At 34.8% G+C, this 27,481-nt stretch overlaps 2 protein-coding genes across 3 annotated transcripts; one reads left to right on the forward strand and one right to left on the reverse strand.

Moving 5' to 3' along the window:
- Positions 1-8,206: 8,206 nt before the first annotated feature.
- Positions 8,207-23,510, reverse strand: LOC107638753 (sister chromatid cohesion protein PDS5 homolog A). Of its 2 annotated transcripts, none has more exons than XM_016342126.3 (33): positions 23,118-23,510; positions 21,169-21,372; positions 20,821-21,002; positions 19,915-20,041; positions 19,566-19,784; positions 19,219-19,435; positions 18,983-19,128; positions 18,739-18,881; positions 17,421-17,570; positions 17,291-17,339; positions 17,011-17,202; positions 16,145-16,327; positions 15,437-15,591; positions 15,233-15,359; positions 15,002-15,151; positions 14,857-14,913; positions 14,554-14,690; positions 14,301-14,418; positions 14,001-14,135; positions 13,709-13,905; positions 12,976-13,132; positions 12,733-12,870; positions 12,026-12,097; positions 11,344-11,934; positions 11,145-11,252; positions 10,889-10,968; positions 10,395-10,446; positions 10,222-10,308; positions 10,106-10,143; positions 9,818-9,877; positions 9,593-9,741; positions 8,983-9,428; positions 8,207-8,892 (listed from the first exon to the last, which is right to left on the reverse strand). In XM_016342126.3, the coding sequence occupies exons 1-33, from the start codon at positions 23,208-23,210 to the stop codon at positions 8,827-8,829; spliced, it is 5,025 nt and encodes a 1,674-aa protein (XP_016197612.1). In that variant the 5' UTR covers positions 23,211-23,510; the 3' UTR covers positions 8,207-8,826. The 2 variants fall into 2 exon arrangements, with proteins under 2 accessions (XP_016197612.1, XP_020976312.1); XM_021120653.2 differs by having other exon boundaries at positions 14,301-14,463; positions 23,118-23,468.
- Positions 23,511-24,573: 1,063 nt separating this feature from the next.
- TRM10 (tRNA (guanine(9)-N1)-methyltransferase-like protein) lies at positions 24,574-27,412 on the forward strand. Its single transcript, XM_016342128.3, has 3 exons — positions 24,574-25,230; positions 26,246-26,605; positions 26,910-27,412. Exons 1-3 carry the CDS (start codon positions 24,574-24,576, stop codon positions 27,114-27,116), a joined length of 1,224 nt encoding a protein of 407 aa, XP_016197614.2. The 3' UTR covers positions 27,117-27,412.
- The last annotated feature ends 69 nt before the right edge of the window (positions 27,413-27,481 follow it).

The following is a 27,481-nucleotide window of genomic DNA, read 5'->3' on the forward strand; positions in this document are numbered from 1 at the left end:
ATAACTCAATATTTTTAATTTAATCATCTAATATTATATTTTTAGTTAATACTTTTAAATATTATTAGCTAATTACTAACTAAAATTTATAAATTGTGATGATCCTGCCCTTTGTCCGAATACATCAAAAGAAATTATGTAAAAACTTATGTTACATAGCCAGCCATTATATGAGTAATATATAGTTAATTTAAGAAAAGATAAGAAAATCAATTAATGAAGAGATTAGTAAAAAAATGAAAGGTAGATGAGAAAAATGTTGGTCAAAGGTCAAAGGATATGATGAGGTTTGATGGACTGTGTTGGGCCGTGGGATTGACCAGACTTGGTCCTTTTTTATAATTACTTCTTTGAAAGTGAAACAATAACAATACTCACTCAAATCAAATGCATGCGTGCGCCTTCTTTTCCGACTCTGACCCTCAATCACGGCCTCTTTTTTCTTTTCTTCATTCATCACATTTCACGAGCTTTTTAATTTTGATATGGAGCCGGTGAAAAAGTTTCGCAGCAATATGAGAGTTTCGAGAATTTTATCGAGATGTAACGGGAGTGTCGAAAAAATCGGTGGTACCGATTGGGGGATGGAAATCGATGGGTCTGATTTCAGGACGCGGAAGGTGCACAAATCGGTGAGTCTAATTTGAGACCCCTTGTCCATGCGTCACGCATGCACCTGGCTTCTTGGTTGGCCCGTGACTCTCTATCTCAAGACCCGTGTTTCACCCCCTCCCAACACTATCTCTTTCACTCTCACTCTCACTCTCACTCTCGTATCCCTTTTTGCTTACTCTCAAAACCCCACCACTTTTTTCATTTCACCATTGTTGGACCACAACAATTCTAGTGAAAAATTTAAATAAAAATGTCAAGAAGACAAAAAATTAAGTAAGTAAATTAACCAGAGTTTCATATTGTTAATTATCTTGGATATCAAAATTATGTAAGTTTTTATTTTTTAATAATCTGATTTAATGATAATAATAGTGATAATTTTAGATTTTATTAGTAATATATATTATAATAGCACTAAGTAGAAATTAAGCATGTATGTATGTATGATTTTATTATTAGGTGGTTAGAAATAGAAATTAAAATAGGAATTAACTATGTATGTATGTATGAATGATATGGTTAGTAAGTAAATTCTACCGGTGAACCGGGTGTCTTTTTTTTATGCATATTAGTTAAAATAAAATAAAAAAATGAATGAATGTCTCATGTAAAGAATGAATGAATGAAAGAAGAAGGAAAATGAGATCTGTACATATTAGATTGGAATAGGTAGATATTGATATATTGTTGTTATTATTAGTATTAGTAATTGAGTTTAATTAATTATTATGATTAATAACAAAAATTTAATTAATTATTTTATTTATGATCATTAATAATTGAATTTTAATTCAGTAAAATTTAGACAATAAATTAGTAATAACTAAACTTAGATTAGAAAATTAGTATGCTGTGTTATGAATAATAATAATAATAATAAAATTAGTATCCTGTTTTATGAAGAATAATAATAATAACAATAATAATAATAATAAAATTAGTATGTATGCTGTTTTATGAATAATAATAATAATAGTAGAGGCTGATTTACTGTGTAAGGTTAATTAATTTTTGTTATAAGGTAATGAATATGATTGAAGAATTTTTGTATAACAGATTTAATGTGTATGTTTGAAATGCAATTATGCTGGGAATTAGTTATAATGGACATGTTAAGGAATTGTGTTTTTGATAATATAGTTATATTATACTTGTTCTTATAACGGAAATGTGATATTGTAGGGTTCAAAAATGTTGATGTGTGATCATTTAAAGCCGCCGGATCTATACAACCAAATTGTTGAGACACAGTTACGTGAGACTGGATTTTATTATGTACCCCAAATTGGAGTTATCAAATGTCAGTCAGCAATGATTAATGCTCTGATTGAGAGATAGCGGCCCGAGACTCACACATTTTATTTTCCGGTTGGTGAGTGTGCCGTGACCTTGGAGGATGTGGCGGTAATTCTCGGTCTGCCGACAAATAGTCTTCCGGTTACAGGTCCGACCATGAGTAGCTTTGAGGCATTGGAAGCCGAGTGCTTGCACCAATTTGGAGTTGCACCGAAGAAGACGGACTGTAGAGGGAGCTTTATAAAATTAACGTGGTTTAGGGGTTTGAAAGATCGTATAGTGTTGAATGATGATGTGCACATTCAGATGTATGTAAAGTGTCACATAATGTTATTATTTGGGACAATTCTGTTTGCAGATAAGTCGGGTGCAGCGGTGCACTGGAAATTTTTACCTTTGCTCCGTAACTTCGGTGGGATCATACAGTTTAGTTGGGGTTCGACATTCCTGGCACACTTGTATAGATCATTGTGTAGGGCAACTCGTGTCGACTGCAAGGAGATGGACGGTCCACTGACACTGTTGGTCACTTGGGCTTGGATCAGGCTACCATTTCTAGCGTCGATTCCCGGCAATCTCCGAGTGTTTCCAATTGCAAACATGTAATTTTGATTAAAGTATGCATTGAAAGAATTAATAGAAATTGTATTTTGTTTTCCACAAGATAAGTTAACTAATGGATTGTCCGACAGCAGGTGGCATAACTGGGACCGTGAAAATTATGCCTACCGATATAAAACGCTTGCGCACTACAGGAGGTTGTTGAATGATCTACAAGAAGGACAGGTATTTTGTAAAATACAAGTACCTTATGTAACTTGTTAAGTGAATTAATTGTTGTGTAATCATCTGACTGGTTCGATGTGTCCAGTTTGTTTGGCAGGCTTATGGCATTGGAAACATCGACCCAAACGTGATTCCTTTAGACATCCGTCATAATTCGGTTATCTGGAGTGCCACAGTGCCACTTATATCTTTTGAATGCATCGAGTGGCATGCATCTGATAGAGTCAGGAGGCAATTTGGATTGACACATGGTGTTTCTAATCAAGAGCGGGATCTAGGTGCATCACACGGCGAAGTTCTAACTGGGCCTAAGAATCAAGATTGGGCCGATACCCACTCTTTTTGGGTGATGCAGTGGACCAATCGGTATAGTCAGACTCTCTCTGATGACTTGGTGCATTTACATTATCCATTGAAAATTTACATGCATTGGTACCGAGAAGCATTTGGTGACCACTTGCAATTGTCGAACCTTGTATTTGAAGAGAATCCAGAAGGTCCTCCACCACCGCCACCGCCACCGGAACCGCCACAACAGAGGGTTGAGTATTTTGTACCATATGTTCCTGACACGCATCCGTCTGATTATTACTCAGTGTCAGTCCCGGTACATCAACAGTATGGGGTGGTCCACAGTTTGAGTATGGAGAGCAACCTTCATTCAGTCAGCTGCTTGGTTTCATGGCATCGGGGTCGCACCACTCACATTCAGGTAATTATGTTGACATTCCCACCGACCATCAAGTACATTCGGGTGGTATTACTCCAGCTAGGAGGTCATTGGATTTGAGACTTCGGGTTCGCACTTCATCTGATAATTCTGGTGCCAGAATGTCTGTTGTCTCGAGCAGAAGTGCTGAAGCGGTGGGAGGGATTATACAAAGTGGAAACCCTAGACGTATTCTGATGACTCTGATTCATGAGAGTAATAGAGCAGTTCATGATGAGACTGATAACTACCTAGTAGACCATCCAGAGGATGTGGATGCGGATGAGGATGAGGATGAGGATGATGATGATGATGAGGGTGAGGATGAGGATGAGGATGATAACGATGCTGTTGACGAGGATCCAGCGCCTAGTTCATGTAAAATAAACTGTTAGTAATGATTTAGGGCTTGATTATGAATTTCTATTAGTAGCTTCATGGTGAACTTGTATTTGTATTTGTATTACATACTGAACTTGTATTTGTATTTGTTGTGTTTTCATAGGTACGACCACAAGTGAAAAAGGTAAAGGTTACAACCTTAGAGCTGATCCTCCACGTCGGAGTGTGAACCAAATCATCCCCTTGGTAAGCAGGCATTGTTTCAAAGTGAACCACTGCTAATGGCTCTTTGTGGCACATGGCCTCAAACCATATGGGCAAAGCTTCATACGATGCTTTCCAACCTCCGAAAATTGATTCGACTGCCTGCTGCTTTGCTAACCAAGCCTTGCGATAACTGATAGTGTAGTTAAACTTTGACTGGACTTCAGCAATTACTTATTTCACCTTTATAGACGGGTCAACCTCTACCAACGGCTTAATTGCTTCTGCAACTGTCTTGGAATCCAGCTTCGAATGGTCTTGAGAAATAGTAGACATGGTACAAGTGTGACTTCCATTGTACCTCCTTATCTCCCAACAGTACTTCTTCTGCATTTTGGTAACCCTGATCAACCAGTCACAACCATTCCCATATTCTGTACATTTGGCATAAAATGTCGTCGGTTCTGACTCATACCCGATAGTCCACACCTCTCCGGATGGTATAATCTTTCATTGCCTTGATTACTGCCTCCCTTAAACTGAATTCCATCCCCACTGTGAACTCACCATCCGCCACAACAGGAGGCGCTGCATACATCAAAAGTAATAAATGCTTTATTATGTACTCAGTAATAAGTATTTTATTACAACTCAATTAATAAACACACTTTACTATGTAAGATCGTTATAGTCTTATTTTTCGCTATTCCATCTACGTAAAGAATAACTAAATATAATTCACAACAAAGAACTATTAATTAATAAAAAAATCAAACGCTATGGTCACAAATGCTTAGTCAAATATCACATACATTACTCATCCGACTTATTGATCTGCTACTCAGAGTTTCACATAGCTACCTAGGTTTACGCACCTGCATTCATATATTGCGAAAACTCCGGTGCGTGCATAGCCTCCAAATCCAACGACTGCATGAAAGAAGGCTCCTGAAACAGATGCGGGTTTGCTAGTGCATTTGCAACTTACGCCACATCTGCGTTCATGGCGCCGCCAGCTTCATCTTCGTCTTCACCTGGACCGACGATCTCATAGTTACTTTCAAATTCATCTTCGCTTTCACTATTATAATCTTCCAATTCAATGTTACGGTCCGCTTCAGATTGCTCAAACTCAATATATAACTCGATGCACGACATTCGGTGGCAATTTTCCATGTATATTGAAAACATTTCATGCATACTCGCTTCGTCCGTCACGTACTTGGTCTAAAATTGAACAAACCCACCAAACACAGATAAAGGATACCTGTACAAAATACACGATACTCTCCTACATCTTTGAGAATCTATCTTCTCACAAATCACACCTTTCAATTCCTCAAATGACAATGTGAACGGAATAACAACATCTAATGAATTTTCACACACAAATTGAACTCCCTCATATGTTTGCAATAAGATCTGTCCGTAATAATAAATCTTCAATACAACTCTATCATCCATAACACTACACCTACTTGACTATTCTCAACCTCACAGAAATTTATTTTACAAAAATGAAGGAGAAGAATCAGAGAAGAGAAGAGAAGAGGAAGAACATTAGCTGAGATCGGCGATGAAGAAATGGGGCTTCTGTGAGCTCTTTTCAGTTTTTGTATGCACTAACGGGCAAATCGGATGGACCGACCGCGTGCACCCCAAATCGGTGGGTCCGATTGGTGCACCCCAGATTAAAATAAAATTTTTTGCCTCCAGTAATCGGTCCCACTGATTACTGCACTCTTCGATTAACATTTTTCACCACCCAGAAATCGGTGGCACCGATTTCATGCTCTTCAACGTCTCCCTCACACAAATCGGTGGGTCCGATTTCTTCCCCCCAAGATTCCAAAAAGCAACACCGTCATAACAGTGTAAATCACCCGTAATGATCATATCCCAGCATAACTCACACCCCCAAATCATATCCAAAAAAATCAGCCCACATTTCACACCAACACTAGTAATGTCTTATTAATTATTATTAATGGGGAGAAACTCGTAGATAATTAGAATTGCCTTCGTATGAAAATGAAAATTTAATAACGGATACACCACTAACTCACGTATTATTATTATTATTAGAAAAAGTATAGGGAGCCAATGGAATATTTGTACAATGTGTACCATGGAAGTTTAGAAAAGTATTAGAGATATAACCATTAGTATTATCTTTTTCCATCAGCTGAAGCTTTTGGGATGAGTGGTATCATGACATGGTATCAGAGCTCTAAATCTAAAAAGTCAAGAGTACATTGGCTCCCTAGCAGGATTATTATTATTATTATTATTATACACAAATTTTGTTAAAATTGTATTTTTTAGATATATATTACGGATACTAATGTGCTCTAGGTAAAAAGTAATCTGTTATTAAAAATAATAAATAAAACAGCAAGTTATAGACTTATTTTTTCCCTTTTTATGAAAAAAAATATGCAACCCATTTGAAAGTTTAGAAAAATGATTAACTTGATTAGTAGGTTATCATTTTAAATATCAACCTTTCATATATAACATAACAAAATAAAAAATTAAGATTTGTTTAATTAATAAGAAGTGTAATATTCTTTATTTAAATAAGAATAATAGTTTAATTTTGATGCATTTAGACAATGCACTGATTGATATAAATTTTTTTTACACATTTATTTAATTAAATTTTTAAATAGTAAATTTAAAAATTAGTTATTTTTAATTGTGATAATCAATTGAATGTCTATATAAAATTATTTTACAAAATTAAAATTAAATTTTAATAATAATAAGATTTAATTATTTTGTTAGTTTTTATGATTTTATTAAATTTATAATTGATCTTTATATTTTTTTCCTTCAATTGGATCTCTACATTACTTTTAATTTTGTAATTAGATTTTTTTAATGTAAAAAATATTAGAATTAACTGAATATTTTTTTACAAATTAAAGTTATCTACAATTAAAAATTTAATTAGATTTTTGACCACATATTTTTTGAAAAAAATATTCTATTAATTAAAAAAATAAAAACTTAATTAAAAATTTAGTAAAACTATAAAGATTAATAAAATAATTAAATCTAATAATAATAATAATAATAATAATAACAATAATAATAATAATAATAATAATGCTCTGACAAAAGACAAATATAGCATGATGTAGATGTTTAAGAAACATTCTCCTTATTACATTCTCCTTATTTAATTTGTTCTACTACGTATATTAAGATTCAGCCGCGTTCACAAAAAATATTTGTTCTCTCCTTTGACTTGGCCTCACACGCTCTTAATATGTTTTTGGACTTTATAATAAATTTACCGCATGCTGGATTTGCTTTTAAGGATTCATAATTTTTCCAAGGGTCTTCGCTAAAATATTAATTATCAATCAATTATCTTAAACATGAATGCCTTAATCTAAGCACGTGTAAAACTGCTTTTATTTCAACGATCTTGATTTATATATTCCGCATATGAAGTTTTTTTTTTTTTTTTTGGTTAGTGAATTGGACAACCCCAATTTCGCATATGAAGTTGAATCAGTACAAATATGCTATTTTGCTACCCAACCAACCAATCTTCTTTTTTTTTTTGGTAAGAAACCAACCAATATAAAACGTCCAATAATATTACAAGCACATGGACTATGAAGTATGAACATAAAGTCTGAGCAACCAATTATTATGTAAGTTACAATTGCCTAACAAAAAAAAAAATCTTACAATTGACAAGATTTCTGAAAAAACCCACAAAGTAAAGAAAAAGTGGAATAGGGGGAACATTGAATTTGACTATTTGTAACCTGTTGTTTTAATAACTTGTAAAACACTGGGGATGGTAGGTTAGTGGTTATAAAGTAGCTAATCATGTCTGCACAAAAACCAGTCTCTTTCTTTTTTTCCAAGTTACATCAAGTGAAAAACCTAAAACTTATATATGCAAATGAAACAGATGTCATTTAAGTAAGTTACAGCTCATTAGTTAAAGGGGAAAAAAAATCCGAGTTTAAATTCATACGCACCTAGCTTCATGCAAAAGATGGGTGAATTTATAGGCTTTCATAAACTATAAATATTTGGTTCTTGTTTTTAATTTCTCATTATTCATTTTGGGTATCTTTTTCATTTTCAAAATTGTGAAGATAAAAAAAAGAACTCATGATAGAAAATGGAAACAAAAGCTTCATTGTTTACTTTTTTTTTTCATTTTTCTTTATAAGATCCTAATTTCCAAAAATATCTTAAACACGAACACAATGTCACAACCAAAGAAGCCTCTAATAGTTCCAAGATTCATAGAATACATTACCATGAAAATTCAAAGTCATCATCATGATAATGAAACTCATTTCAGTCCACATTTAAGAATTCAGAGGATGTTCACAAACCATAACCATGTGTAACACAACACCTTCAAGTTAATGGTAAGGCCATATTTTTCCATGGATGCTAAGACTAGAGAAGTATGAATAAGCAAATGATACAAGAAGTACAATTTATATCCCCACGTATAGCTGTACATGTTTTTCCCCACTCAATTAATTATGATGGAAGGATGAACAACACCCTCATGAATCATATGCTAAACCTATCACCTAAATAACACAAGGTCATTTCGTAGAACACAATCCTAAAAATCCCTAAGTGCCGTCGTCAACGTTTTCTTTTACATCTTTTTAACTTCGCCGAAACGTGGGAATGACACCTGTTATTGTACATTCTACAAAAGATGCTACAAGACATGATTGATAAGCAAATCTATTTGTGAGTGAACACATATGGAAGTCATCATTCACAACATAGACATGTACTTCACTTTGAACAGATGACATGCTGTCCACAACTACTATTGCCGCAATCTACAGATGTTTGTGCTTCAGCAGCCAAACCGGTCATCGCTTCTTCACCGAGCTTTTCTTACTTGAGCTTTTCTTACCTGAGCATTGTTTCCATTTGCTCTGCATCAACCATTCTCAGCTATCAGCTTTGACAATGTACTATTTTTTAGAACAATAATTAAAAACCGAAAAAAAAAGGGTATAAATTACCAGTGGCTCATCATCAGCAACCTCAGCAATTTTGGGGCTATGAGGAGTTGTCGACTCCACGTGTGATTTTTCAACGCCTTTGGGACTACTTTCCTCATTGTTGTCATTTTGATTCCCTTCAGAACCTGATTCTGCTTCTCCATTATCCTTCTCTCTTGTATCTCCACTTGATTTGCCTACATCTTGTTCTTTCGAACTGTTTTCTTCGGCATCATTTCGAGCTCCTAGAGGGGCAGTTTCTTCAGCATCTTCAGAATGCCTCTCACTATGATCATGCATCTCTTCATCTGACTCCTCCTTTTCTTCTTCTAATTTGTCCCTTTTACTTGAGCTCTTCCCTTTCTTAGGCCTCTTTCCATGTGAAGTCGATTTTACTTTCTTGGTAGACTTATTCTTTTTTATTTGATCAGAGTCAGACCCTTCAGCCTGTTCCCCTTTAGAACCATCTGTAGTGGAAAATTACTTAAGAACCTCACCAAAATAATAAGTAGAAGAAAATATAAGAGCATAGTTGTGCGACATCCAGCATGGCACAAGTCTTTTAAGAGAGACACACGTGGGAGCACACACAAGCACCAATGCATACATTACATAAATTTTAAGACATTACCCGAGTTTGCCTCAGCTTTGGATACCATGGTCTCTTCAGGATTTGATATCTCAGAACTCTCTTTGGCATCCTCTTGATGGAGATGGCCCTGTGATGCGCCTTTTTGTCCATGTTTTACATGTTTGGCAGGAGATTGTTTGCCATTAGCTCTACAAAATACAATGATACTAGTTAGCATAGAACAAATTAGCAAATGTAAGAAGGATCTCGTGCTCTTCCACTAACATTGTTTTGGTCGTTTTACTGGCTGAAACACTTGAACTTCTCTGTTTCTTCCCCGTAGACCTACAAAAAATTCAAGGAATCAGCCCACAGAAGGAAAATGCTCATAATGGGGTACAAAATCATGTCAATAAAGCTAATAGTCCTATAACTCGCATCACACTTTAAGCAGGTTAACATTTATTGAAATTTTCCATAAGAGTATTGAGAAAATTTCATATTTTTTCTAAAGTGATATTTATTCATTCAAATTACTAGAAGTAAAAACTAATTTGTAGAGGGAATACTTACGCTTCAGGAGTAGAGAGAGTTTTTGAAGGCTTCATCTTCTGGAAAGAATATAAATATAAAACAAATCAGACTAAAACAATAGTTCAAAAAAAATATACTTCAGAGAGAGAAAGAACCTTGGTAGATTTGCGATCCTTGTCAATGAGCACCCAGCGCTCCTTTTCTAAGCGTAGTACTTCTACATCTCCATCTTCATATAATATCTTACACGACATGCCACAGTACATGTGTCAGAAATGTTACAATTAGGCAGCAAAATACCTTCATAATAATCAGAGCATGAGCTTACCACGTGCTTCTTCTTTGAAGGATCATATGACTTAATAGTTCCCTCGTAAAATCTGTGGAACAATAATACAGCAAAACCAGAACCTCAATTAAAAATATTATCAAAACAAGAGAAGGCATTAGGGATTTTAGAAATTTGTTCCTAGGGTTCATATAACATAGAAAGGGCATTTTAAGTATAAAGGGAACTTCATGACAACAACCCCCCAGTACCAAACAGAAACTAGCATCAGTTGATGCAAAACAAACAGAGTATTAAAAACTTCAAAAATATGCAAACTAAGAAAGGTATAGTCAATAGAAACATCTTTACCCTTCAGTTAAGATTAGAAAATATGGTCAAAATGTCAACATACTTTGGAAAAATAAATAGTTGTTCTTTGTCTTGTTTGTCCTTCATACAAACCAAATAGCATAAATTCATTTTTCCTACTTCTACAGCTAATCTCTTGATTTAAAAAGGGGAAAAAAGAACACTAAAAACAAAAGACTTACTCCTTATCTATTGGCCACCAAACTTTAATCCTGCAGCCAATTAGATTTTCAGCCTCACTATCATCTTCCTTCATTGTGCACTACCAACAAAAGAAGCAAAATCAAACTATTATCGAAGGAAAAAGCCAAAAAAACAAACATTATAGCATATATAATGGGCGTGTAGATATAAGATCTGCACATGGCATAGAAATGTTATTGACATCAAAAGTCAAAACCACCACAACATTGATTACATAGCTGCAGAAAGATTTACCTTGGTCAATCCTCCAATACTTTTTCTTTTAAGCTTTTTGGGAGACCCAATTGATGATTTGAGATTTTCATTTTCAGCCTTGTCAGTTCTTTTTAAATCATCAAGACTCTGCAACAAAGAGAGAAGAATAATCAAAGTCTACAAACTGATAAATTCTACCTCATACAATAATACATATCACTTGACAGTAAGATTTCACCTTGTCATGCTCATCAAATTTGATGGCCTTGTCATTGTGATAGCTCTTAGAGGCCTTAGCTTTAGGTTTTATCGAGCGCTCACTGCTTTTGACCATTTTTCTTGGCAGAGCTTTGCTATCTGTATCAAGGCTGATTTTTGCTTCCAATTGTGGTTTCACTCTAGTGGACTCTTCCCCTGAAACTATTTGAGAAGCCTTTGATGTACTACTTGGTCTCAATTTACCATGAGTCAAAGAAGTTCGCCTACGTTTAGGCACTGGAACAGATGATGCTTCTTCAACCTTTCTCTTTCTAGCTATAAACTCTGGATCATTTTGCTCCTTCTTGCTCAAAGAATGTTCATGACCATTACTTGACTCAAAGTTAGTAGATATCCCCAAGTTATCTAAGTTAATTTCTCTGACCATATTTAAGATATCAATATCATTTTCAGCCTTCTTTGTTTCAGCCGGCACAGACTTCTTCTTGTTAACTTTTTTGACCTTGGTTCCCTTTGATTTTATGTTCTTCATTATTTTCCCCAGAGGCATTTCATTTCCATCTTTTTCACTGTCCTTTAAAGCATTGCCCTCAACTGACTGAGATGGAACCTGATACACCAAAAAGAATATTATCACACTGCTGAAGATATAAAGGCAACCCAAAGCTGATATTTGATTTTACCCTTTGCAGGAAACCTACCATTTCTAATTCAAGTGATTCAAAGTGAGTCACGGCACTTTCATCAGCCAACCAGGTTCTCACTTCACTTACCTGCCAGATGAAACAAACAGCTTTAACATCTTAATTAGAAGCGATCAAGATCCTAAATTTGTAAAATCTGCATATGTTAAGTTGAATGCAAATTCCATGCTTAGAATGAAGCTTATACATAACTAACACATTCACACCCCACCAAACAATAAGGCTGCGTTTGTTTACAAGCACGGGACATTGAGACAGGGACACAAAATCGTGTTTGGCAAATGAGACATGGACAAAAATAGTGTCCAAAGACACTGAATTAGTGTATTTTGTGTCCATCCAGAAGGACAATTAGACACTAACAAAAGACAACTTATTTTTCATTTTTTTTCATTATTCTTGTTAATTTTTCATAATTATATTTTTTATTATCATAATTTTTTCCCCAAATTTTTTTAATGAAAGAAAAATGAGAATAAATTAAACTTTCATAATTTGTTCTAGTTTATCATCAAACAAAATACAAAAACACTAATTTTTGTCACTGTCTTTTGTGTCTTGTTCTCAATGTCTTGTCTTGTCCTATTCTCAAAACCAAACACAGCCTAAGAAGATGCTATCAGCATTTAATCAGAGCAAAATGGCTTCTTATAAATAAATTATACAATTGTCTATATAACTTAGCTGTTAGCAGAAGAGAATACCGTGTCATCTTCCTTCTCACGCATTTTGTATAGTATTGGAGGAAGAGAAATTGAAGGAGAAGACCCTTGTAAATCAACATCCTTCTGTACCAGTCGCTTAGTGATTGCTAACCCAAGGTCACATATGCCATGAGAATTCTGGTTATTCATGGATCATACACATGAGATTCTCTCCAATATGTTGTACAAAATTTTTCCTATGTCACTAATTTAATACACAAGAAAAAAAAAAAAAAAACCCACCTTTGACTTTGATGCATCAACTACATCTTCAGAGTGCTTGATATTCTGAAAAATAGATGTGATGGTAGATATGATTTCCTTCTCCCAGTTAGTAGTTAATTCCGATTTGACATCTTCATCTATTTGGACTAGCATTGATAGCACCAAATGCAACTGCCTGAAATTCATGGCAGAATACAAATCCCATAAGATTCAGCATTTTCAACATATTAAATACTTTGAACCCTAGCAGCAGCTGGAAATCTATAGGTATCAACTCAACATGCATTCCACCATAATGTTCAAAACATCACACCATCTATACTTGTGGAGAACAAACAAGTAAAACAGATATATCTAAGTTACAAACAAACAAAAAACAATGCACGATAGCACAAGGACCCTAATTTGGTTTGGACAGGGTAGATGTCTGACATGCATAAAGGAAAGCTTCTAAAAATGGCAGATGGCATGCATAATACCACTTATTCTGCAGAAAGCCGCTGATAAGAACTATTAAAAAAATATAAATCACAAAAGCAGTATACATGACACCAACATTCAAAATGTACCAAAGTATACAGGACATTCAATCTGCAGGCCCTATACAGCTATGTGTGTGTGTGTGTGTGTGAGAGAGAGAGAGAGAGAGAGAGAGAGAGAGACTCCTTGAGGCCTCTAGTCTCAACCAGTTTCACAGAAAATTATCCAAATATGCATTCAACAGAGATGTCCTACATGGGCAACACAGTACCTGTATATGTTATCATAGGCTTCAACATCCTTGCAATCATCAACATTGGGACATGATATGCTAGCAAGTGCATGAACTAGGAATGGAAGGATGTATTCAGGGTATGTGGTCAAGGGATTTGCATCTGATTGAACAGAAAGCTGTCGTGCCTTTGCTTGTTGAAGCATTTGAATAATGTCAGCCAGGTTCAGCTTATCCTACATTTATGAGCAAAAGCCACCATAAGGACACCAATTGATCACAAAGCTAGGAACTGCAAACACAACAATGATTGAAGAAATAAGAAACTTACCTCTGAAAACTCCTCTGGCTTGGACTCAAATATGTTGAATACAAAGGCACAAGCATATTTGGCATCCAAAAGGTTGTCTTTTATATATTGATGAACTTTGCTTAAGAAAATGCTCCTAGCTTGAGGGAAGCCAATCTATAAGATCCAAAAGTAGACAGAGCAGTTACTAGATTGAAAAGAAACTTTGACAACATAATGTCTGCCTATACAAATAAAAGCATTATCTTATTTTGCTATTAAATGTGGTGAATAAATTAGTAATACTTATGAAGCCATTATGCACAGGATGGAAGAAGTCACCTCTGACACCCTCAAAGTTAAGTGGAAAATATCAACAGGCATCTTATGATCCCAGAGCCTTGACAAACGAAGAACTGCCTTGGCAGCAGCAAGCTTCAAATGGGCTTTATCAACTGAACTGCAAGAGGACATATATGAAGGCATACTATGTAGCATCTGAACCCTACAAGTACAGTTGAACTGGAAAAGGAAATAAAAGAAGACAAACTTCATATAAATTAACTTAAAATACAGCTTGGTAAAACTGTTATACCTGGACTGCAAGTCCTTTGATATTTCACCATAGGAAAGCATGTTTCTAAGGATATCCAGGAGACTATCAATACCAGAACGAACATGAGCATCTTTAACTGGCATGTAGCTCTTCACTATGGTTTTAATGCCATATATCTTCAGCAAAAGATAAAAAAATAAATAAATACGGCAGGAAACATAAAAACAAAATAATTGGCCAACAAAAAGCAGCTACTTGGAATTTTCAACTTAGGCATTTTGAGTATGCAAATGCTATTCATGGCATCAAAACAAATAGAATAGATTTATTCTTCCTACCTACCTTCAACATACATAAATCACTTGTGTCATCCCATGAAGCTCTCGTGTAATCTTCTTTCTGAAACATTTGAAACATAAAAATAGGAATTAATTGCTTCCATGCTTATCCCATAAAGGAGAACATTGATAGAAATCATTAGTCTTACACTATCCTGTTTCAGTATCTTGTTTATTATAAACTCTTCAATTTCACTCTCTCTGGTTTCAAAAACAGGCATTGCAGTCTGTGCTATGCACCCCAGAGACTGTAGTACCGAAGGTAAATGAGTTTTCTCCTCCAGCATATCCACAAGCCTCTGCATATAAGACAAGAAAATTGAACAATCAGAGAGAAAAAAATTGAGAATATTACAGTAAGTGAAGTAACTATACAAAACCTTGTAAAGAACAGAGAGAGATTTTAGGCCATCATCCTTTGTTATTGCAGCCAGGGCATGCACAGCATACTTGGCCTGTCTCCGGTTGCCTTCCAAACATAATCTCTCCAACATAAGATCGACAGAGCTGCATCAAAGAGGGAGGTAAGAAAATTATTCAAGGAAACAGATATAAAAACTTTATAAAGAATTTAACAGTGCCACCTTGATGTAACTGCGAGTTGTTCACGAATAGTACCACCAGCCTTGGCTAAAACATTTGACACCCCCTCTTTGATCACATCATTATTATCCTTAAGTAAATTCACCAGCTCCTCCTCACTGCCACTAAAAAGAACTGGACTATAACGAGCAATTATCTGAATTCACAAAGTAAATTCAATTAGAAAGTAACATAAGGTGTTTCCAACACACACACTTCATGACAAAATTACAGTCATAACAGAACTGTAGAAACTAATTTAAAATATACAGCCCCACAGATTAGACATTGATAACTTTAGTAGGGCTCTTCCTAACAACTTAAAAATAGAGAGGTATTGGCTCCATAATTATTCACACACCCATTACCACGTAAAATCAATTCTTAACACAAGGTATTATAGGAGTAAGGTTTCTCTGCGCTATATGTTTGAAAGGCTTAGAAGGTAAGGAGTGTGTTAAGAGATATATTAAATTATTTATTGAGCCTCTAAAACCAAAGTTTTGGGATGATTTGGTACATTACAGGAAATGGCTTTGCAATTAGTGAAAGAAAAATAAACTAAAGGGTTGGGCCTTTTTAAAAAAAAAAAGTCATTCTTCTCTAAAAAAATCAAGAGAGGAAAAAATATTCGCAACACAACAGAAGATACAAGTGCTTCCAATAACCAAATGCAATAATTTACTGCACCTAAAACATCATGTACTTACCACCAACATATTCATGCAGGACTGTATCCGTTGTTCATTCTCTGCAGCTTTATGTTTAACAATTTCTGAAAGAATAGCTTTGACATGCTCCTTGTTGAAAAGCAGATATGAGCATTGCACGTAGAATGTGTCCAGAAATTCATAAAGCTGATGTTTCTCACCAAGTAATTTAAGCAGATCTTCCTGCATACAAAAGTTAATAAATAAATAACCAAAATTAGTAAAGGACACGCTACAAGCTGATAGATATAAACAATTTATGTATCTCTACCTAACAGCTTAAGCTTTTAGGAGAGATGGTTTCATGACATGATATTAAATCTTCTATTACCAAAAGATATAGAGTTTGATCCTTGTTGCCCACATTCTTCTAATTAAAGATAAAATTTCAGCATAAAGCATATATAAAAATATGTATAAATTCATGCTTCAAGTCTAAAAGAGACTCTTCCATGAGAACGCATGTTATATATATAACCATTTATGTGTCGCAATCCAAATTATAACGAGCCTTTTGTTCTAAAACTCTGAATCATAAACTGAATGCAAAATTTGGATGTTCAAATACTAGTTTCGAAGGCACCAAAAGGTTATTATTCTCTAGAACTATATTACTACAACCCATATAGTTCATTAAGGGTGCATTTAAGATGTTCACGGTGGCATTCAAAAAGCATATCCAGAGAAACATCACTCATGCATATTGTATTAGCAAAAAGCTCTGACACTAGGTTAGCTATTAGCTTCAAAGATTTAGTTATCAATCTTGCATATTCACTTCAAAAATACAGTTCCATATAGCTTGCAACCATTATGTCCCAAATAAGTAATCCCAAACTGCATCTATCAGATTCTGATTATATTACCTGGTATACACGGGTCTGATGGTAGCTAACATTTGGATCAACAAGATTCGTCAAAATTTTCCAGACATTCTCATCTTCTAATTGATCAAGAATCTGGAAATTCTCTTCAGCCTTTGCAGAGTCAGAAAAAGAACGGGACATTACTCGGAAACAGAATGCAATCTTTTTTTGGACCTCAGGATTGTCTTTATCCTGCATAGGAAGATTATTTTTTCATCAATTAATTTTTCATCAAATTTCCTGTTGAAAATTCATCTTTCTAACTTCCAAAGCTACATACCTGACTCGTCTGCCTCATAGCAAGATACTTCTGCATCTCTTGCTGCAACCTGCCAACAAAGTTATATCATGCAGACTGGAAAACAGACACCAGAAGCATAAAAATTATCACAGAAATAAACCAAACTTACCTTTGTTTTTGTTCAAGTATCTTTTCAACAGCCCTGACCTCTAACTTATCAAATTTAGAGAAAATCTCAATCCAACGTTTAACTACATCATTGGTTGAAAACTCTGATGGAAACAGAGACCCACTTAGAACAGATTCAATTACATCTGATCTGCAGAATGAAGTGAATAAACGTAAAAATCAATAACTAAAATAGCCGTATCCATAGGAAACAATCGTGCTATCTCTATATAAACATCACTAATGCATTGTTTATTCAATCAAATTGTATCAGTAAAGATTGTTGAAACTAGCAAGTTTTACCCAAGTTTAAGCAGCAGATTATGACATGGCAACATGCAAGTTTTGACCAAGTACAACAAGGACCTTTCAGGCTGACAAATTTTACAAAAAGAAGGGACAACCGAATTCAATAAAATTTTATAACTTCAATCAATAGTATACCAAGAAAAATTGGAAACATAGGAGGTTGGTTGTGGACATCTATTCTCATCCCACCAAGAGAAAGGCCCATGGAATTGGCCACCTTTTATTATACCAAGAGAGAAAGATCCATGACGTAAGTGATAAGTGTACCATCAAAGAAAATAATATGGTCAGATTTCTTTCGTTCAGGTTTTCTTCCATCTGCCCTTAAGAACACTAATTATGCATGCCATTGAGGAGGCAGGTATCATTCAAATAACTTCTAACCACATTCTTAAAAAAAAAACGAATCTAGGATCCTAGGATTTCCAATAATTGCTTAGTTGCTTGCTGCTGCTATTTCTGAACTCATGAATCAACTCGAGAAACGTTAGGCATGCTTAAGCCTCAAAGTCATAGCACAGATGGTTGCTTTCGCAATTACAACATGGCTGCCTTCCAAGTTCTTGGTAAATACCACATATTTGTAATTAGTTGGATAGTCACTAAAAATTCAACTATTTTATTATCTCAATATTCTCTTAAAAAAGGTTTATTCATAAAGAGAAAAGAATTGCTATACCAAAACTAAACAAATATTCATTATCTAAGATATACATAGCTCCCCCAGATTCATAATTAGTGGTTTCATTCCAAGTTCCAAACTCCTTTATCTGCTAAATTATAAGCACTTAATCTAATGTGTGTTTGTGATTCATATTTACGCAAATGTTTCAATTTAATATGAATAAAGAAAAAGAATGGTCTGTCCTTACTTTATTGTCACAAAAAAGGTTACCACATCCTTTGTCGTCATATATTATACAAAAAAAGGGATAATTTTTTCAAATGCCACCCAAATAATTGCAAAGAAGAGATAACAAAAATCTAGGGATGCATCAACATCTTTTCACCTGAAATCTTTGTCATAGAAGCATGTAAGGATCTTCCCTGGAATCCAATCATATTCATTGAGATTAACTGTGTCGGAGCTTTTCTCACAACACACTTTATATATGTCAGCCAATCTTTCCAAGGTATACTTTTTAACAAGTAGCTGGAAATACAAAGAGAAACAAAGATTTAAGATACAGTTAACTGAAATCAGCAGAGTTAAGAGAGGGTACAAGAAAATGGCAGCTTTAGAGGCATCCATACAGATTTGTCACGAAGCCGTTCTGCAACAAGTTTTAATGTTTCAAGAGGAACAGCATTTGGAGCATGACATGCCACATCGCAGATAACAGCCACAACTTGCTTTCTAACATTTTCATCCAAATCCAGCATCCGCTCACAAAGGGAAGCTAAGAATTCAAACCCATACAAATTAGAAATACAGTAAAAGAATAAGAAGCTGGAACTTTTATATCTTCATATTTGTTTAATGCACTCACAGAATATTGCAGGTGCTTCAGCCCTAAAAGGATTTGACAGCAAGGAGCTCTTTACATGCTTAATGATAGACAAGCGAACCCCAAAATCTCTATCAGTCAACCTTTTCAAAAATTCAGAAAATACAGGCTGAAATATTTCAGGAATGGAAGATCCAGGAAGAGCAATTATATCGCCAACCATGTTCACTGCTTTCATACGAGTTTCCAGCTCATCCGTCTGCAAATTTCCACACTAGAAATAAGGACCCAGGCCTCGAATTTGTAATTATATTTAAGACAATAATTATGATAAACTCGTATGTTGTGATAACATCAAGCATTAGGAAAGTCACTATGTCACGAGTTACCATTAGCTCTCCTGTTATGTATGGAAGAACTCCAGATAGGACCTCAGGAGCACAGCAATAGAGATCATAGAGAACTGCATGGTATTGAACTTGATTGTTCACCAGCTTGCTATCTCCTGACATTAAGGATAAGAAAAATTGTTTAATGCTAGGTTCCAGTTTTCCCACGCATTGCTGAATGACATCCATAGAAAGCTTCCTTGCAGCATCCGTAACATCCTGGAAATAAAAATCTGTGAGAATCATGTTTCTCATATAATATTGTATGTAAAAAGCATGATACTCATTCACTGGGGGCATAAGCATCTTCTTCAAAGAAGGGGAAAGTGTATAAGAAAAAAGCACTTACTCCTTTTTCACGGCCTAGTGTAGATAAAAGAATTGATAAAAGATCCTCGTGGATGTCCTCACTCTCTTCTAAGAGAACAACCATTATCATTTGCATGGACGACAGAACACTTTCTGGATGATCATCTCTGAGTGCAAAACAAAACATTCAAGCACAATTCATTAATCCAAAATAGGGTCGAAGACCTACAAATTGGCTTAACTCTAAACTCAGTGACCAACATTATAATTAATTATTCAAAATTGATATCACATAGAAGTATTTACTCAGTGATATGATTTGATAAATCAAATATACAAGTATTAGACACAAAAAACAACTTGCAAAACAAAGATGAAATAATAAAACAATCAGTATTAAATTAAGTACTCGAATTTCGTATATGCTTAGGATTTTTGTGTGCGTAATAATATGTCAAGCACCACCCATGCAATATGGAAAATGCAATTTTAAGAAAAATAAAACCATGGGACAAGACAGGATGGGCAGGGAGGAATAAAATGAGAGATGTTTCATAGTTTATGCAGAATTAAAATGCTTGACACTCCATTCTAAAAATATCATTTCCAAGCAAACAAATATGTATAGTTTATAGTTTTATTATTTACACATAGTTTTAATTAATTTATCACCGAACATAGGATCCAAAACCAATATCAACCAAGCCAATGAGTAATAGCTCAAATGGCATAGTCTCCCCATACTCAATTAAGAGGTTGCGGGTTCGAGTCTCATATCTTTGGTTTTAAAAAAAAAAAAAAAAAAAAAAACCAATATCAACCAACACAATATCAAGTTTGCAATCAAAGAAACATATAGCAAAAGCTTTTGGGGGGAAATATTACTTGCAACACAAGAAAATGGCTTAAACCACTAACTAGCTAAAAATTTTATTCACATACTAACCTAGCAACCGCAAAGAAAATTCTGAACATTTCGTTCACTAGATCATCACATTCAAGATCCAACATTACAACACACGATCTATATTTTGCAAGAGTATCCAACATAGCAACTCTCCGGCCAAAAGATGGACCATCAGTATCACTTAGACCACTAAAAGTGCTCACGATCAGCTGAAAGATGTCCTGCAAAGCAATTTAACAAAAATTAAAATGAAGGACATTATGTTCCCAGCTAAAATCTCTGTTCTTATATTTTTGGCAGAAATAATAGGTTAAAAATCACACTTTTAATGTTATGTAAAAAAGGAAATCTAATTTGCAGAACCAGATTAATGTAAACAAAAGGCACCTTTAGCACGTCATCACTGTAAGGAGCCTCAGGTGCAGTGATCCGAGTTATCTCACACAGACATGTTGCAACTAGAAGCTTAACATCCCGATCTTCATGCTTCAGTAGTTCAGGCTTAACAATTGCATTAAAAAAGGGCTTCATTGACTCCAGTTTTGAAGCTGATGGTGATTGATCTAACTCTGTAAGGCATCCTGCCGCTTGCTGCGGATGGAAAAACATTTTGTTGAGTGGACAAGGGAGCAGGGAAGTTGGCAGGTGCCACAATAAATCAATTTTCACTTAAAATGAAAATGTTCACATGCCTTGAATAGAAAGATTAAAATAAAAAGTTACTTTTAAATACTGGACCACATTGTGGTGCACACATCCTCAAGATTATAGCCTTTATAGGGTTAAAGACTAGATTTCATTGTTAGGCATAAACCTAAGTTTTTCTTTTCTTTTTTCCAAAGAACAATCACTATGAAGTAGAAAAGTGCAAACTCATAAAACAGTTGTGCTACCTACTACTATGAAGTTCATAGTAGGTTTACATAGAAAGAAGGAATTTTCCACAAAATGAATACAATAACAACCACCAAGCCTTGTCACACTAAGTGGGGTTGGCTAAATGGATGAAGCTATGCCAATGAATCTTATGATAAACCATATTATAACTTTTCAAGGTCTCTCTCTATCACTAATTATTCAGGAGTATTTTCTACAAAAGCACACACAGTTATTAGCACTGCACATCTTATGATTAAAAAGTTCATCCATAATCAAAAGACCAAAAATCTATTTAACAAACTATTGCCAAAAGACTAATTCAGTATGTCCACATTACCAATTTATACAGACCTGTCTAAGCTTAATCCAAGTCCTCATTAAAAATTCAATATTTCTTTCTCAAATTTATCCCTTCATCTTGTTGATTACAAGAATATTAGCCATTGAGATTGGACACCTACATTATTAGTCACTGTCCATTTGGTTACGGAATAACAGCATGAGGTATTGAGCCAACTCAGCAACTAGATTGCTAGATCCTCAAAATTTTCGGAGAATATACTTGGCACTGAAAAAATTGAAGACATAAAAGCTTAAAGTACTTCCTAAAAGAAAGGAAATTTTCATTATCACTTAAGTTTTAGGCATCATACTGGTGTATAGGTATCATATTCGGTCAAGAAGCTAGGTACTATAGAGTATACTTTAACATTAATAGTGGTAGTGTGGAACAAATAATCTGACCAATCATTTCAACTCTTGAGGACACTTCTGCAAGTGTAATCCCACATCTTTCCAAGTCTTTTCCTTGGAACAAAAGCTATCTCTCTTAATCAATCTCATAGTATCCAAACTAAAGCAAGCTAACCTTTCAACCTCAAATGTATTTGAAAATTGAAAGGGAACCCTAATTCTTCCAGGCATGCACACTGTACCTAATACAATTAAGTGTAACTCAGCTAGAGCACAAGTTAACACTATTATTGAACTCAACTAGAGCACAAGATAACACCCTTATAATCTAGCATGTACAAATCTTACGTACCACTACATGACCATACATTCACATATTAACCTAACTCAAAGGGAATCTCCACAAACTAGCTTCACCTAACCTAAACCCTCACCTCCAAAAGAGCAAATCTGTTAATTGCACTCCTGAATTGCCAAATCCTCACCAACACAATTCAAATCCGCAATTAGAAAACCCCACACACACAACAAGCATACAACTTTGGTGCATCAAAATAGTGGTAGAAGCCCCCAAATTAAGGATTTGAGCTAAATTAAACAATTCCCAGTACACAAATCAGCTAAACTCGTTGCAGGCAAAAAAAAATAAAAAATCGTCCATCGTTATAGCTCAGCAACGGAAATAACTAACCCAACCCCCCAAAACCAAAGCAAACAAGCACAGAGTTGAAAATTTCATGAGAATTGGGGGAAGGAAGAAGCACCTCGAGGAGGGTGAGGAGAGAGTCGTCGTCGGAAGGAAGAGATTCGAGCTTGGATCCCAGCTCCTTGAGCTGAAGGTGAGGCTTCTGAGCCATGCTATGTTGTTGTTCTTCTTCTTCTTCCCTGCGGTCAACAAAACGGCGTCGTTTATGTGTTGAGGTGCCGCAGCGTTTGCGTGTTGAGTTCAATTCATGTGGAGGGGTTTTCAACGGAGAAGAGAGGGAGAGTGAAAAAAATAGCAGAAGAGGGTTTCCTTTCTTTCTTTCTGTGTTCCTTTTTTTTTTTCGTTGTTATTATTTGTGTGTGCGAGAGTGTGTGAGTGTGCGTCTATCTTGTTGTGTCACGAAGCTAGACGCATTCGGAATCCTAATCCAAATCTATGCCAATTCATTTTCAATTTTCACTTCCTCTTCTTTCAAAACTTATTCACCCCCCTTTCAAACTACACTCTTACTTTCTATTTTCTTTCTTCCCTTTTCTCCCTTTTCCCTCTAATTTCACTCAATCCAAAAATATGGTTAATTAACTTTGTATCGGGTAATATATCAAAATTAAACTTCATATATAACATAAAGAATTAAAAAAAAAAATCAAATTGTTTGTTATTAGTTTTTACAAAAATATTTTTTGTATATAAAAAATCAACTATTATATATTTACTATACTAAAAAATAGTCACAAAATCAATTAGCATAGTATGATTGATTTTTTTATTTCTAGTATTAGTTTTATTTTGTTTAATTTTTTTTTTCTAAAATTAAAATTTAAAAAGTTAGTTTAAGTTAAGTTTTGTTAGAGAATTTAATTTTTATGATTGCTATTATCACAAATAATATTAATTATCATCTTATTTTCTTATTTATGTTATTGAATATTTATTTTGATAAAAAATGAAAAAAAAAAACTTATAAATACATTGAATTATATATTATTACATTTTACTTGATACTTAGGCGTTCGAAATATAATATTGGAGGGAGATGTCAAAAAAGAAAAAAAAAATATCTACAGTTGTCTTGAAAGTGAGATATAGTTTAATTGTAATGGATATTTGTCATTTAGCTTGATGGTTTTGGAGATTTAAATTTTGTCTTGTTTTGTTCCTAATTATTGCAAATTTGCAATAAAGTAGCTTATTCCCTACCCAAATATATTACTAGACGTCTAGAACTCTAGATATGTTTATTGTGTTGGGCTTCAATAATAACTTGTATAAGAAAAAAGTTTTTTATTGAAAAAAAAAACTTAAGTTAATATAATAATTAGTTTACTAATTTACTTAAATAAATATTAAAAATTTAAATTATATCTTATGTTTACAGCATCTCACCAGTAAATATCGGCATGACGAAATAAGAAAAAAAAAAACTTTTGGTAAAATTGTTTATTAATATTATTATTAAAGGGACAAAAATTATATAAATAGAAGGGAAAGATAGTATTGGGAGCCTTTATAACATGGAAATATTTTTGCATTTGCCGCTAACAGGGAAACATTTTAGCGCTCTTGAAAATAAAAGTCGCTACATAGGAATTTACCAAATTAGACATGGCACTAAGTTAGTATTACGAATGAGCCCTAAACACTCTCCCAAAACCCAACACCAACACCATACCGCACCCCACAAATCCCTAACTATAACAATGCCGGAGTCGGAGGAGCCACGCGCCGCCGACGGAGACGGCGAGGCCACCGTACAAACGGAGGAACCGTACCTGAATGACGAAAATGTCCCCGAGAAACCTCTGGTTCCTGAGGCAGGTGCTCCTCCTATCTCGAAGAATGCGCAGAAGAAGTTAGCGAAGATGCAGAGGTGGGAGGCGAGGAAGGCGGAGAAGAAGGCGCAGGCGAAGGAGCAGAGGAAGATGGAGGTGGAGAGGAAGCGGAGGGAGTGGGAGGAGAGGCTGGCGGCGATGGCGACGGAGGAGGAGAAGGAGAAGCTGTTGGAGTCGCGGAGGAGCCTCCGCAAGGAGAGGATGGAGCAGAGGTCGAGAGAGAAGGATCAGAAGAGAGAGAGACTCTGTGGAGCCAGGGAGAATGGCCAAAACGTCGTCGTTGACCTCGAGTTCGCTCACCTCATGAACCCTAACGAAATCCACAGCCTCGTTCAACAGGTTCCTTCATTAAAAAAATTTTTGTTATTGCTATAATGCTATTGCTGTTTTTCATTGTTTAATTTTCTTTGTTAATTCTCGTTTTTTTAATACAAAGGAGTGAACTTTTCTGTTTTCAAATTAAGCTGATACTGGAGGATATTATACTAAAGTCACGTAATCTGATGTTTGGATATTAGTAGACTCAATCACTCAACACTATTGAATGTTGTGAAATGTGCTAGGAAGTGCCCTGTAAACATGTGTATTGTGTAGGTATTCTTCAAGTTGAAAGCATTGGCCCAAAAAAAGAAGATAAAATTGCAGCTTTTTGTAATGATCAAGTGAGGTTGAAGTCCCATTGAGAAAATTGATCAAATGAGGGATACAAAAGAATTTCGTAGGGTGCAAGGTTTAGGAGAATGAGAAGGAGCACTTTACTTTTTCTTAATCTTATATCCATTATCCAATTAGAGTTTGTTTGAATGTCATTAAGTTGTTAAAAAAAGATTTTTTTTAGTATGTTTGGCAAAATTTTAGTGGTAAAAGTAAAAATAATAGAAAAATCAAAAAATTATTTTCTTTTAGAAGTTATAATTATCATTTTGTTAAAAGATCTTTTTTTTTTTTTACTTTTAAAAAAGATGCTTTTTAACAAAAAAGAAATTTTACTTTTCAACTTTGTGCTGTATTTCTGTAGCTAGTGTAGTGTGTATGTATAAAATTAGAGCATGGGACATACATAGAGAGTTCATCAGAAAATATAGGTGGCAATGGCATTAGATAGCATAAATAGTACTGTCTATTTAACCATCTGTGAATCAATAAGCACCCATTTGTTGGCAAAATTTTGGTTTGCTTTCGTTTTTCATAAAATTATAGGCCTTGCCAAACTAAAAAGGGAAAGAAAAGAAAATTGATTGCAGCTTATTCTGGATTTTCACCTCCAACTAATGTTAATCTTTCCTAACTAGTCACCAAAAAGAAGAATCTTTCCTAACTACTGGAATTACCTTTGTTGCCATTGAACCTACAGATAATGTATTGCTATGCAGTGAATGGGAGGTGCTCTTCCCCTGCCCATCTTTGGCTGACTGGGTGCAGTGGAGAGATGGATGACCAATTACAAAGGATCCCTGGATTTGATAAGTGGATAATTGAGAAGGAAGCGAAATCCTACATCGAAGCCTTGCAAGATCGTAAGGAGAATTTGGTATATCTCACTGCAGATTCAGACCATGTTCTTGAAGAACTTGATCTGAAGAAGATATATATTATTGGTGGCTTAGTGGATAGGAATCGGTGGAAGGGGATAACCATGAAGAAAGCAGAAGAACAAGGAATCCAAACAGCTAAGCTCCCAATTGGAAATTTCATGAAGATGTCTAGTTCTCAGGTATTATTCATCTTGAGCACTCATTGCTTTTTCTGTCAGAAATTGAATGCAAGTACTATGTAAATTCTGATTTTGACCCTTCTTCCAGCAATAAAGCATGAAATTTCCATAATGAAATCTTTGCACGTCTTATTGTTATTGTACCATCTGCAATTCTGATTTTGGTGTATTTGCTTTGCACGTTATGGTTATTACATCCTCGAATGCTTGTTCAACTGATATCTGACAAGTGATTTCACATTTGGCCTCCACTTAAAGTAATGTAAGTTTCTGATGTAGTGTAACTTTATTGTTTTATTTTCAGGTTCTTACTGTGAATCAAGTGTTGGAAATACTACTGAAGTTCCTGGAGACAAGGGATTGGAAAACATCTTTCTTTGCCGTTATCCCTCAAAGGAAAAGATGTCAAGGTGATGCAGAAGCAGAAGATACATTAGAAGAAGATGACCAAAAGGATGATGAAAAGGCAAGTAAAAAGAAATGTGTTGAGGAGGAACCTTGTAATTGTTAGAAATTTAGAATCGTCACCAGCTTAAAGTATCTCACCATATCTGTTCGGTCATTGCACGGAGTGGTACCTCTTGCAAGTTGAATCTAACATATAAATACACAAATTTCATATCAGTGTTTTCACTTTTCACTGCCTTCAATTCTGACATAATGAATTAGCATAATTTTTTGTATTTTATTTTCTTTTTGACAAAATTGTTGCTGGATGCTCCATCAAGAGTGATATCCATGATGTACTTTGAAGAAACCTACCTCCCTGATGACTATTGAACTCAGGACTGTTCTTGGCTTTTGGATAATTGGATTCATTTCCAGTAGTTGTCAATTATGATGGAAATGAGTGACTGGATCATCTACCTTTGAACT

Source organism: Arachis ipaensis, chromosome B4, assembly GCF_059453495.1.
Source record: "Arachis ipaensis isolate K30076 ecotype BB chromosome B4, ASM5945349v1, whole genome shotgun sequence".
Taxonomy (NCBI): domain Eukaryota; kingdom Viridiplantae; phylum Streptophyta; class Magnoliopsida; order Fabales; family Fabaceae; genus Arachis; species Arachis ipaensis.

Coding starts and splice junctions, on each gene's coding strand:
- LOC107638753 (XM_021120653.2), bottom strand. CDS start 23,210: ATGGCTCAGAAGCCTCACCTTCAGCTCAAGGAGCTGGGATCCAAGCTC. Junction 15,592..16,144: donor CCTGCATGAATATGTTGGTG/GTAAGTACATGA, acceptor TTGTGAATTCAG/ATAATTGCTCGTTATAGTCC. Junction 14,464..14,553: donor TCAAAGGACTTGCAGTCCAG/GTATAACAGTTT, acceptor CTGTACTTGTAG/GGTTCAGATGCTACATAGTA.
- TRM10 (XM_016342128.3), top strand. CDS start 24,574: ATGGAAATATTTTTGCATTTGCCGCTAACAGGGAAACATTTTAGCGCT. Junction 25,231..26,245: donor TCCACAGCCTCGTTCAACAG/GTTCCTTCATTA, acceptor TTGAACCTACAG/ATAATGTATTGCTATGCAGT. Junction 26,606..26,909: donor TGAAGATGTCTAGTTCTCAG/GTATTATTCATC, acceptor TTTTATTTTCAG/GTTCTTACTGTGAATCAAGT.